At 36.0% G+C, this 13,004-nt stretch overlaps 1 protein-coding gene across 2 annotated transcripts in view; it reads right to left on the bottom strand.

Annotated features, from left to right (window-relative positions):
- Window positions 1-13,004, bottom strand: part of ak2 (adenylate kinase 2) — a 54,391-nt gene that overhangs the window by 10,844 nt on the left and 30,543 nt on the right. For both annotated transcript variants that reach the window (XM_039739529.1, XM_039739530.1), the window contains exon 5: window positions 2,796-2,868. In XM_039739529.1, coding sequence (XP_039595463.1) covers window positions 2,796-2,868 — 73 coding nt within the window. The remainder of the gene's footprint in view (window positions 1-2,795; window positions 2,869-13,004) is intronic.

Here is a 13,004-nt window from a genome sequence, read left to right as displayed (position 1 = left end):
CTACTTAACAGTATAAAAGTGGCAATGACAAAAGCCTGTGTGTGTGTTTTTGCAACACAACTGCAACATGCAATTGCATACCGATATTCCCCTGCCTCAAACACAAAGCATTTCCAGGTATGACCACTGTTGCATCTCTTTTCAAAAAAATGTCGATGTGAGGTTGTATTAGTTTTTCCATTGTTTTTTAATGCAGTTGCTTAATTTTACCAATACAGATGGAAATTTTTAGCTGCTCATTTTTACAATGCAAACGTTAAGAGGCAAATATTGCCTTCAGTGTGAGAAATATACTAATATTAGACATTAGTCTAATCAATAGTACAAAAAAAAATACAACTTAAGCAGTGTATAGGCTTAATTGTCTTTCTTTGAGCCTCAAGTCATAATTTGGCTAAGTGGACATATCTTGCCATTTTTGTTGTGTGATTTTGTGACATTTTTTACACTATTATCAAGTGCATAATAGTCTGATTTAGGACAAATTCATTTTTTTAACACTTTCAGCTTTGAACAGCACTATGCACTATACAAATAAAATGAAAGCATGAATACCCCAGAGAAAAAGTAGAGAAATGAAAGTAAAAGAAACTCTGTCTTAGATTTTAAGTATAATCGAAAAATCAATAGGAGAGCAGAATAGGATAATAAATTCTGTCTTAGAGGATATGTCCAAAACTTTAAAAACTTGACAAGAATTCATTAAGGTTAGTTTAGAACAAGCAAGCATGCCTGTGATTAACCTTAAATTTAAATAGTATAGTAAGAAAAGAAAATATAATAACAAAAACAAGACAAAACATTTACTAACACCATTAAATGCACGAATGGGAAGTGGACAGGAAAGCTTCCTTTCAATTAAAGAATACAATAATTTCTTAAATAACTTGTGTAATAGAATTTTAGTGCCAACAATAATTTTTACCCCAAGGATTTAAAAAAGAAATCCAACATGACACTATTAGTAACAGGACAAATATCAGTTACAAAATTATACAATTGTTCTTTACAGCCTCTCCAGAATACTTGTCTTCACTTATAACAAGTTGGCCTGTTAGTTAATGTATTAGAAAAAAATATTCAAAATAAATTCACACATGTATTGAAAGATAGAGGAAGAGAAAAAAACTTGTCAAAAAGCAGAGAGGAAATAAAATAGCTGTTAATTCAAGAGCTCAAGAATACAAAGTTACTGATTTTCATATCAACATATCTATATCTATATACACAAACATACACCAGACACACAAAAAAGGAACAATTGTATCTGACATAACTTCAAAACTGACATATGTAATTTTCACAAATCATTGTTTTTTTCTGTATTTAACAAAAATCAGACTTTGCATTGGAGTTTTAATTCAGTAGAATATTTCAATTAATAACACAAATAAATATGACATGGACAAAAAAAGATGGGACCCTTAACCATATATTTTGATGCACAACAAATGATTCCTGTAGCTCTCAATGGGACTTCTGCACCTGTCAGCAGGTAGTCTGTGTGTTCTAGTATGGCATGTTTTGGCATTTAGAGTTAGACAGTAATGCTAACTTTATTTATTTAGACATGCAATCAGAAATTGTATGCTGTGGAGCCTTGCCTGTGGTATGCGATTCTGTTGGAACGGTGTCAGTTTCATTAGGCACATTTACTGATTTGGGCGTATTGACTTCAGAAATCTGCTTCTCCTGTGGTTCTTCATTATCAACAGCAAAAATATCACTTAATGGGAGCTCCTTTAACCTTCTTTTTACTGGGTGTGACGACACACTGTTTAGCTGTTTACGGTTAATTTTTTTCTCAAACATAACTGCCAGTTCTTTCAGACTAGTATTTAATCCAACTATATTTTCGTAACTGTGAACAACTGTGAGAAACCACAGACAGCTGTGTCGGCAATGTACTAGTGGTAAAAGTGAATAGTATAAGTATAATAATCTGGTCAAATAAACAGTTCTCCTCAAGCAATTGGTTATGATTAGTTATATAATTTACAATTTACATTCTCTGTAAATACAATACAAATGTACGTTTAACTAGGGTTTTTTTGTTAAGAGTTTTTAGCCATAGAGGGTTAATCCATTGTAACTACAGGTTTGCTCTTAACTATTTAAATCACCAACGCTACATTGAGCTCCTCCTTCATGAGACATTAGATTGGTTTAGAAGTCTCACACTCAGTGAACCATCTACAGACATGGACTAATCTGTTGGTATCCTTGCGGTTCATTGAAAAAATGGTGTTTGTCTCCTTAAAAGTGATCAAAGGAAAAGCAATTGTCCCATATATACCTGCATGCCTTTGATAGGTATTGAGTAAAGTAAAGCAAGTGTTAAAAGATATCAAATATTGGTTATTCTAAAATGGCCTGGACACATTTATTAGAGTGATTTTTCAAACTAGCCGTTTTCTTTAATTGGCATCACACGTTTGCGATCATGCAATTAGTTATTTAGCCTATTTAAATGGAGAAAAGTACTCATTCTGCTATTTAGCATCATTGTTTGATGATTGGTTAACAAGGTATCCTGCTCATATTTCATTGGTAATTACAAGGATACCATTACATGATTTGTGAAAATATACACAAAACAGAAAAAACTTACATTGTTGCCATTTAATGTGGTTGTTGCCGATTTAATAAAAGGACAGGAAATATTTTCATTAATGAAAAATGGCCATACACTGGAAATCTATGACATTTTGACGTAATTTTTAAGCTATGCTGTAAAGGTAAAATATTTAAAAAATACCTAAAATCCAATATGTGTATATATCCAATATACTTACATCATCCTTCATAGCAACCTTAGGTGGATTGAATTCCTCATGATAGGAGCGTCCACTGGATGTGTGAATAAGTCTTTGTTATGCGATTGCATGGTGGGAGAGACAAGAAAGATGAAATCAGTCTTCCAACACAAGCAACAATAATCACATTTTGTAATCATAATGATATAAATAAAACACACTTTTTTTTTTTTTTAACAGAATGAATCATTTTAACAGGGAAATGATATTCCTGATAAGTCTTGCCCCTTTTAATTGTAAAAGTCATAGTTAAAAAAAGATTTTCAGAATTATCATTTATTTACCCAATGAAAAGTAAAGGCAAATATACATACACGAGACATGGACAAGATTCTTTAACAATAGAATCCCTGAAGCCTATGACAAAAGTCGTAATCCTGGGCCACCTTAAATTCCTTTGCACCTCTCTATCAGCGTCTTTTGTTTTGCAAATGTGTAAATTAGCACAAGCAGCAAGCACCCTGCTACCCCATCCCTCCACTGCTGCAGCTCAAGTTGGACAAAAAAGTCTCCCAGCTCAAGTCTATTTATCTGGATGTGAGGTACCTGGAGTTGTATAGGGTAAATAATATATCGTTATTTGGAACACATGCATTTCAGGTGTGTTTCGTGTCTACAACGATCTGGGTAAATGTAGGGTGACAGGAAATGCGAGGCAAGAAATGTTGAATACATAGCTAAAACAGAAGCTTTTTCCATGTTAGAGTACTAATGACAACATTTTGACATGAAGTGTATAATGTGTGAAGCCTGAAGTTCAAATGTCAAATAAACACTTTCACAAAAGGTACAAGTATAAGAAAACAAGTGCACTTTTATACAAGAATATAACCGAAGAAAAATAAATCAGGTTAGGTTAAAATTAATAATAAAAAAAAAAAAAACAAAAAACCTCAGCCTTGTGACAATGATGCTATACAACTTTGCATTTTCCAAAGATCTTTGATCATTTAGCTGCTGATACTTTTCAGTTGTAAACATTTCCGGTAGCTTACAAGGAGGGAGATGTATACTATACACTAAACTTTTGTTAAATATTTCATAACTTAATGTCACACATCAACTTTAAATACACATCATAAACACATGTCTACCAGGGGTTAAAGCAAAACAAAAAATATTACAGAGCCTGTAACTTTAGACCAGGGGTTGTTATAAAAGCTACAATAATTCACAACATGAAAATAAGTTTAGTAAAAGTATAAATAATGCACAAACATGTTTCAAGTTCTTCCTTTTGCCATGAAAAAAAAATTATGTATATAGTACAACAGCTGAAATGAAAAACTGCCACATTTCATTCATCTTAATACAAGTATAAGCGTCTTGTGTCTGTCTGTCTACCCATTTGCTATTTCTCTGTCATTCCAAAAGATGGTGCATCACAACATTTTTAGTAATAAAATTCATTGCAGTCATCAAAGCAATAGATGGTGCATCACAAACATTAACTCTACTTTTACGCATCCCAAACCACTTGGCATATAATAGGACATACACATTGCATGGTGCATTGTAAACATTAATGCAGAGTTCAATGTTAATTATTTATATTTCATCCCAACTTAGACGGGTTGCATAGTTAGTGTTACATCAATTTGTAAACAATAAAAGACTTTAAAGTGCTTCCCTTTTTTCCCCTCACATCTATTCAAATAAAGTGCAGCAGCATAAATGAAGAAATCTATAACATAGTTTGCTGACAGACTAAGAATAACCATAACTAGCTTTAAAAATAATCCTAAAAAATAAAAATGCTAACAGTGACACATGTTAGAGAATATGAAGATTATGTGGGATATTTTATTTGACATAAACTCTTTAAAACTAGTTTTGTAACCACACTTCTCAAATTAGGCTTATCAGAAAATTACTATCAGGTTTGTGATATTTTCCCTTGTGGAAAGATTTATGATTACAAAAACCCAATGAACTAAACAAGTTTAGTATTTGTTTAATTGTTTTTCAGAGATTTAAGTATTCTGTTTTAGCAGCAATGCTACCTGGTATTAGACCCCTCCATTAATGTACTACATATGTTACACTGGAGAGATTTGCTTTGTCCTTCAAATCATTACCACTGAAGCCATATGGATATCTGGAAATTTTGGAATGAATATATATGAATAAAATTGTTTCATCACCAATGTAGGCAAGCCACAAGCACAGATATTGTCTTACAGACTTTCTTCTCTTATTGAGTAAATAAAAATCCACGCTAAGCAAGCTCTCAACACTTTATTTACACTCTTGCATGGAGCAGAAAAGAAAATGTCCCCATTTGGTCTATTGGGGTCATTTACTTCTAGACAACGGTGGTTCTGAAAGGCAGATTTATAGGTATGATGCTACTGATCTGCTCTGAGTATGACCCTCCTCCAAACTCTCCCAGGGTTTTTTTTTCCAGTTTTAAGATATTTTTAAGTTTCAATTTTCACTTAGTTTTAATTTTTAGCAATTACATTATGTGTATATTATACAAGTTCCATTTGCTTACCAAAAATGTTAATATGAACACTGTTCTGCAAGTGTAAAAATACAGTTTTATTTAATGCTGTCATACTGAGTATCATTTATCTAGCAAACCAGTCAACTTAATGCAAGAGACATACAATTTGACTGAGGCAGAGCTCAGTTGTCTCATGATAATGTGACAGTTCAAGGCTTCCAGTGTAATCAAAAATTTGACAAATAAAAAACTAGTGCTCTATGGTAATATATGCTAATTTAAGCTGCAATAGGTTTAAGAAAAATTATAGTAGATCCACCCATGGTGCTGATGCTAACTATATCATCTACTAATTTCCAAACTTTGAAAGTGCACTTTTCTAAGGGAATTATTACTCTGGATATTTTTTTGAAACTCTGTTGAAATCACTACATGAACCGTGTTAACAGCAATAACAGAAATAAAAATGAACATATTGACATGTATACTGAATAGAGAATTGCTAGAAGTACATGTATGGCACATACTGTATGTCTGCTATACTGACTTCTCAAATTTTCTCGCCATTAGCAATATGCAATTAACATTTTAAAAATGTTCTGTCTGTATCTGCTAATGCCTTACTGTTACATGTGCTATACAAGTATTAAAGTATGTCTTCCCATTTGCTGTTTTGCTGGTTACATGCATAGAAGAAACTTTACTCACAAAAATGTTTCAGAAAACATGAACTACCAATGCCTGTGGCATAGGGCTCAGAGAACGCCTCTAAGGAGCCCCTGCATTTTACTAGACACATTCACACAAACAAAGCATCTATAACAAGGCTAAGAATTAAACCTGAGACCCTGAAGCTCCGAGGTAAAAATTCTAAGCACTTCACCACTAGGTCACCTTGTTTCAAAATATTATACAATATAGAAAACTGGATTAAAATTAACCTGATACTTCATTTTTAGGTTTCTGCTACTGGATTGCCACAGCATCCTTGCTTAATCTCTTTTCTGCTTTGTTATGTGTGAGTGATTCAGCCCTGCAAAGGTCTGGCATCCCATCTATCTGGGTAGCTCACTGTGACCTTAAAATGGATGAATGTAATTTATATCACAGCACAAGTAGCAATAAATCTCTCTATTATAATAAAAAAATCCTGGGACAAGACAAGACTTTTTAGCCTCCGACGAGATATGACTTTTTCAGAGAGAAAATGTCTCATGTCCCATGAGACGAGACTTTGTACCAAGAGATTTAACCACGCCTGGGGCCGGAAATAAAGGACAAAGAGTTTATGATAAAGTAGAATGTGGTATTCAAAAACATTGGCACGATACATATGCAGAGCAGGTTAGAGATAATGAAAAGTACTAAAATTTGAAAGTTTAAAAAAAATTATAGTAAAGATCACATTAGCACAAACAAACGGAAATTATTACTCAGTGAAATAATGGAACAGCAAAATGAGATTGAATATATATTTCAGATTTAAACTTTAAGTCGGAGACTTGTAGATCATCTAATTTGTGTTGCCATCAGGGAGAAGTAGTGTTTCTTCCCAATGAAGAGGCGTATCTGCAAGAATTAAAAGATTTGTTGTTTGGTGAAAGTGAAATCAACATACGTGAGCAGCAGATACGCAAATTGGCGTGTAGTGCAGGCCGGGGGGTTGGCGAGCAAAGCAAGCAGGGGGCAAAGTAAATATTGAAAATTGAAAGAGCTTAATGACACACTTCCAATATCCAGTTGTAAACTTGTAATCTTCTGCAGTTACTCACGCCCAGTCCACATACACAAGCGGAGAACATGCAAACTCCATACAGAACTTGACCAGGCTACCAATCATACATGAGCTTGAGATGCCGTGTGACATAAACATAGACTCCAAATTTTTACAAGATTGCAACAGTGCCAAAAACTAAGATAATGAAACATTGTACATCTTGCCTGAAGGGCCCGAGTTGCCTTGAAAGTCTGCATATTGCAATCTTTTTAGTTAGCCAAAAAAGGAGTCACTTTGCTTTACTTCTCTATGGAAAAATGCACAGAAAGGACTGCTACAGTGCAGCAACTGGAACCTGTCTATAACCCTACTTGTTATACCCGGCCACCAAAAGTATTGGTTCATAAATTCCAAGGTCTTGAAATGCCAGAATGATCCAAAAATAGGGAAGAATGACCCAATTCCAATACTTTGAGAAGTTCATCCACTGGAACAAACAAACAGCCACAGAGGGAGGGGGGTGAGAAGACCATGCCTTTCCCAAATCTGCACACAGATATTCAGGAATATCCACCATTATCACCTCCAAGATTTTACAAGAAGGAATAATACAGTACGTTCTGGCTCTACAAGCACCAAATTGAGTTGAAACATTGTAGGATTGACATGAATTAAATTTTTTAGCAGATCAGATTTTTATGATCTGTTAATATCACAAATTCATGAAAAGCACCCTGAAACCAATGATGGCACTCCTCCAAAACCAACTTAATGTGTAGCAATACAAAAAATGTTATTAAAAAATTATTTTAAAACTTCTGGTGTGCTGAACAAGCCTTATGGTATTGCCAAATATCCATGGGCCTCCTGCATAATGGAATACATAGAACTAAAACATGGCTTACGGTCAAAAGTGGAAATGTGTGTACACACAATAAAATTCAGACGCACAAAACTGTGCGTAAGCCAATTTCCAAGCACTTCAGCTCCATAAATCCGGGTCAGCGTGAAAAGTAACGCACATGCCTGCTTTCCCACCCCGACTCCTCCCGTAATTTTGCATATTTTAATATGCATATCAATATAACTATCACCTTTCCCGTTCAGTGTTTAGTTAAAAGACAATGGTAAAAGCACGTGGGGAAAAAAAGAATTTCAGCAAATGCATTTGTTGGCTTAAGTAATGGTATAAACAACAAAAGGCAGTTGACCAAGTGATACAGAGTGGCACAGAAACTTGGAAGTTAAAGTTCAGAAAGTCGCATAGTGCCGAAATAAAAAGAGGTCGGGTATCAAAGTCAATGTGAAAAGGCGAGTCGTAGATCACCGTCTGAGTGTCATATGGAAGTGTATTAGGGTACAGAGAAAAGAAAAAAGGGACACAGTGGGGAGAAAAGGTTGAAATGTCCACTTTATTCTCGTAGTTTATTTTGTCATTAAAGTAGAATGTTGTAAACTTAATCTTAAAATCAATATTAAATTTAATAGAGTTTCTCAAGTCCTATTGTAACTAAAGTAGCGTGTTCTTTTATGTACTCTGTGTACGAATCACTACGTGCTTCTTAAACAGGCTTTCTCTTATGCCGACAGGACAGAGCAAACATTACATTCATGATATCACAGCTCTCTAAACAAGATGTATACTTGATATCATTTTCATGATGAAATGAATTAAAGTATGTAATAAACATGGGGGCACGGTGCCGCAGTGGTAGGGATGAGCTGGTCCTCCGTCCAGAGATTGTTCCTGCCTCCCACAAGATGCTTGCTGGGTCGTGTGCGACTCTCGATGGAATAATTTATTGCAGCAGTACCATCTCCTTCAAACAAACCAACCCTTAATTCCTGTCCTTCCTTTTCTTTCTCCATGTAACCAATTGCTACACAATAAGCTCTTTAATAAATATCAAGCCATCTGTAAGCTTAAAATCTCAATTCTTCAAAACTTTTAAAGTACACTGAAATATCTTCATAGTACATGTTTATTTATTCTGTCCATCTATCCATCCAGTCCCAGCATGCATGTAGCGCGAGGCAGGACCAATCCCTGGATGGGGCACCTGCTTATTTCTACTGCTGCGCCACCATACCTAAAAGTTTCATTAATAACAGTATACATTATTTAAATTAAATCATCATCATCTGTAAATACGTATTCTCTTCAATTGAATTGAATTCCATTATTGTTATTGCATCGTACAATGACATTCAATATGCAAATCCTCCATAAACTTATTTTTCTATAAAATGATAAAATAATAAAAAAATGAAAAATATACAATATGAAATCATTAGTACAATATACATGCACATATAGTGCAGATTGTGCAAATGGTTCATAAAGGGGCTCAGGTGGTGCAATATTACAACTGTAGTGCAAGTTTACAGTGAAGTAATTGTAATAAGTACAAACAGTTCTACCAGGAGCACTTGATGGACCGACTGAGTGTGTTTATAGCTCATGGGATGAAACGGTTTCTGAACCTCAAGGTTTGTGCAGGAAAGGCTATGAAGAAATTGCCAAATGGACGAAGATCAAATAGACTGTGCACATGGCTGAGGCAGCGTGTTCTATAATTGTTCTTCAGGGTAGAAACTGTATCCCGGTAATACTGTAAATTAACAGGCAATTTATATAATTTTGAATACTGGTGCTTATTTTATTCCCTAGCTACGGCACTTTGTTAAACAAATATCATTTTTTTAATACTGTCTCTTTCTAACTTGAGGTGTGTTGTTTATGTATTGCTATAGTTCACTCCAGTGCCCCGTGACAACCAATCCAGGAGCACAGGGAAATGGATAGGGGAAAAGAAAGAACTCCAAGCATTCTCAAACACAGCTTGATGCATTTTGTTCTGTCTTCTCTCCAAGAGGAGAACAGAACCACTGGCCAATTGACATGTTACAGCAGGAAACCAGAAGGCATCAGGTGGTCCAATTACCTGTCCAACTAGGTAATTACCAAGGAGAAACACAACACTTCTGATCATATAACATGGCCCCAGTATTAGACAAATTCCAGAAAGGGTATTCTTACAAAGAACAAAGAGCAAGAAACTCTGCCTAGAAAAAGATAGAGTTATAATATTTGTCACAAAAAAAGCATTACTATAACAACTGGGACACAAACTGCTTTACTAGCTTACTACAACTAAAAGAACTTGACCGTATTTTTCTTACACTTACAGAAGCCATCTTTGGTATGAGGTAGAAAACAGAAAATTGTGAATAATAATTTACATTGTCATCTCACTAAATATTTATATTATAATAATATAATAATCCTTATTTATAGAATGCAAAACCTAATAAAAAATTATCTGTTCTGGTTTTTAAGCACTCATGGTCACAGTATGTAAATGGGGTCATGAGGTCGTGGGTAAGGGGTGTGTGGCGCTCCCGCTATCTATGCAAAAGGACAAAGGTCCAAGTTTTTAGAGTCCTAGTGCTTCCTATCTTGCTATATGGTTGTGAGACATGGACATTATCCAGTGACCCGAGACGCAGACTGGACTCCTTCTGTACTATGTCTCTTTGGACAATCCTTTGGTACAACTAGTTTGACTTTGTGTCAAATAAGCGGTTGTTCACAGAGTCCCAAATGAGGCACATTACCTGCATTATGAGGGAACGTCAGTTACGGCACTACTGTCACGTGGCGCAATTCCCCCGAGGGTGGCCTGGCTCGCTGAATCCTCAGTGTTGAGGATCCAAGCAGCTGTACAAGACCAATGTCGACACCAAAGTAACACCTGGCTGCGGCAGATAGGTGGTTATTTCTGGAGAGTGGGACTGTACTGCTATGGAGGAATATTTCGGACAAAATGAAATAAATAAATGCGCAAATAAATAAAAGTACAGTGGAACCTCGGTTCACTAGCTTCTCGGTACACGTACAACTCTGTTTACGACTAAAACGTTCTCCAAACTTTTGCCTCGGTTCACGACCACACACTCGGTATACGAACAAGCCAGTTTCCCTTTCGGTTTGTACATGTTCAGTCTCTCCCTGTGCAGCAAGCGAGAGAGCACGACACACAGGCGGCGCGAGAGAGCACGACACACAGGCGGCGCGAGAGAGCACGACACACAGGCGGCGCGAGAGAGCACGACACACAGGCGGCGCGAGAGAGCACGACACACAGGCGGCGCGAGAGAGCACGACACACAGGCGGCGCGAGAGAGCACGACACACAGGCGGCGCGCGAGAGAGCACCACACACAGAGAGGCAGCATGAGAGAGAGCGCGACACACACACACACAGGCAGCGCGAGATGCAGACGCACAGGCAGCGCGAGATGCAGACGCACAGGCAGCGCGAGATGCAGACGCACAGGCAGCGCGAGATGCAGACGCACAGGCAGCGCGAGATGCAGACGCACAGGCAGCGCGAGACAGAGCTTGGACGCATTAAGGTAGGAAGGCAGTTAAAGAATGCACTGGGCTTGATTTTGTTTTCACTTCTGTTTCCAGCAATCGGTTTGTGGCATGCATTGTTGCAACATTATTTTTCTTGGTGCTTTATTAAATTGTGGATTTTTTCAAATGTTGGTTATTTTCCCTGTGCTTAAAACTCATTAAAAAATTGCTTTTAGCCAGCGGTTGGTAGTGCTATAGCGCAAACTATTGCAGTGTTAGTTTTCTCTGTTGTTCAAGGTTCTCAGTGTTATTCATTGTTTTTACATTTACTGTAGTTTACTATTACGCTGTGCATTCTATGGTTTAATTAACTATATTTGTGCTAAAAAAATTAAAAAAAATATATTTACATACAGCTCATACAGTCTGGAACGGATTAATTGTATTTACATACAATCCTATGGGGGAAATTGCTTTGGTTCTGGTTACGACCAGTGTTTTGGAACGAATTATGGTCGTGAACCGAGGTTCTACTGTACTGTGAAATGTGAGAATAAATAAATAAATGCGTCATGATATGAATGCCTAAATAAATACGTCATGAAATGAGAACATAAATAAATGTGTCACAAAATATGTTTTTTGTTGCTTATTTATTTATTTTTGTCCGTAACATTCCTCCAAACCATCATGAAATACGACTTGAAATAAAACTGTCACTTTCACTCGTCAAGGTTGAAAGGGTGGATTCTAACACACCCTCTAGTTATCGATTGGTGAATCGACAGCACAAGAATTAATTTGAAAAATGCTTACTACTGCTGATGAAATGGATTCTGCCAAATATATTATGTATTTCAGAGAGAGAATTGAAGATTTATTGGAAGAAATTGCAATATTGTTACAATGTTTGCCACTGATCAGAGATGTAAAGTTGTTTGAAAAAGCAGCTGCGAATATGCACCTGACTTTATACTCGTAAAACAAGGGTCAAATACTCAGTTCAAAATATTAGTTGGCGCTGCTTTGGGCATTCCAGGTCAAAGTACCTAAACTAATACAGCCAAACTGTCTCATTTGCTTTGTGATCGTCTTCTCTGATACACCATATAGATGATCTGTAAATCAGTCGTACTTTTAAAATGCATAACAAAAGATGTTTAATTGACTCAGCTGGAAAGTCAAAGAATGGACATCCAGAGCAGGGAACTGCATCACCTAAACTGGAGTGTTGTCGAGTCCTTTCCACCAGTTCTTCGATATTTTCAAAAATAGTTTAATCTATACCGGAGTCTAAAAGGGCCGCTAACATTGCAATTTCTTCCAATAAATCTTCGATTCTCTCTCTCTGAAATACGTAATATCTTCAGCAGAATCCATTTCATCGGCAGTAGTAAGCATTTTTCTAATTAATTCTTGTGCTATCGATTCACCAATCAATAACTAGAGGGCATGTTAGAGCCCACCCTCTCAACTTTAACGAGTGAAAGTGAGTTTTATTTCAATTGTATTTCATGATGGTTTTGAGGAACGTTACAGACAAAATTAAATAAATAAATAAATAAAGCAACAAAAAACATATTTTGTGACACATTTATTTATGCTCACATTTCAGAGTACTTTTATTTATTTGTGCATTTATTTATTTTTGTCCGAAAT

The sequence above is a fragment of the Polypterus senegalus genome, chromosome 17 (assembly GCF_016835505.1).
Source record: "Polypterus senegalus isolate Bchr_013 chromosome 17, ASM1683550v1, whole genome shotgun sequence".
Classification (NCBI taxonomy): Eukaryota; Metazoa; Chordata; class Cladistia; order Polypteriformes; family Polypteridae; genus Polypterus; species Polypterus senegalus.
The sequence above is the reverse complement of the archived record's forward strand: the minus strand, read 5'-3'. Positions and strand labels throughout refer to the sequence as shown.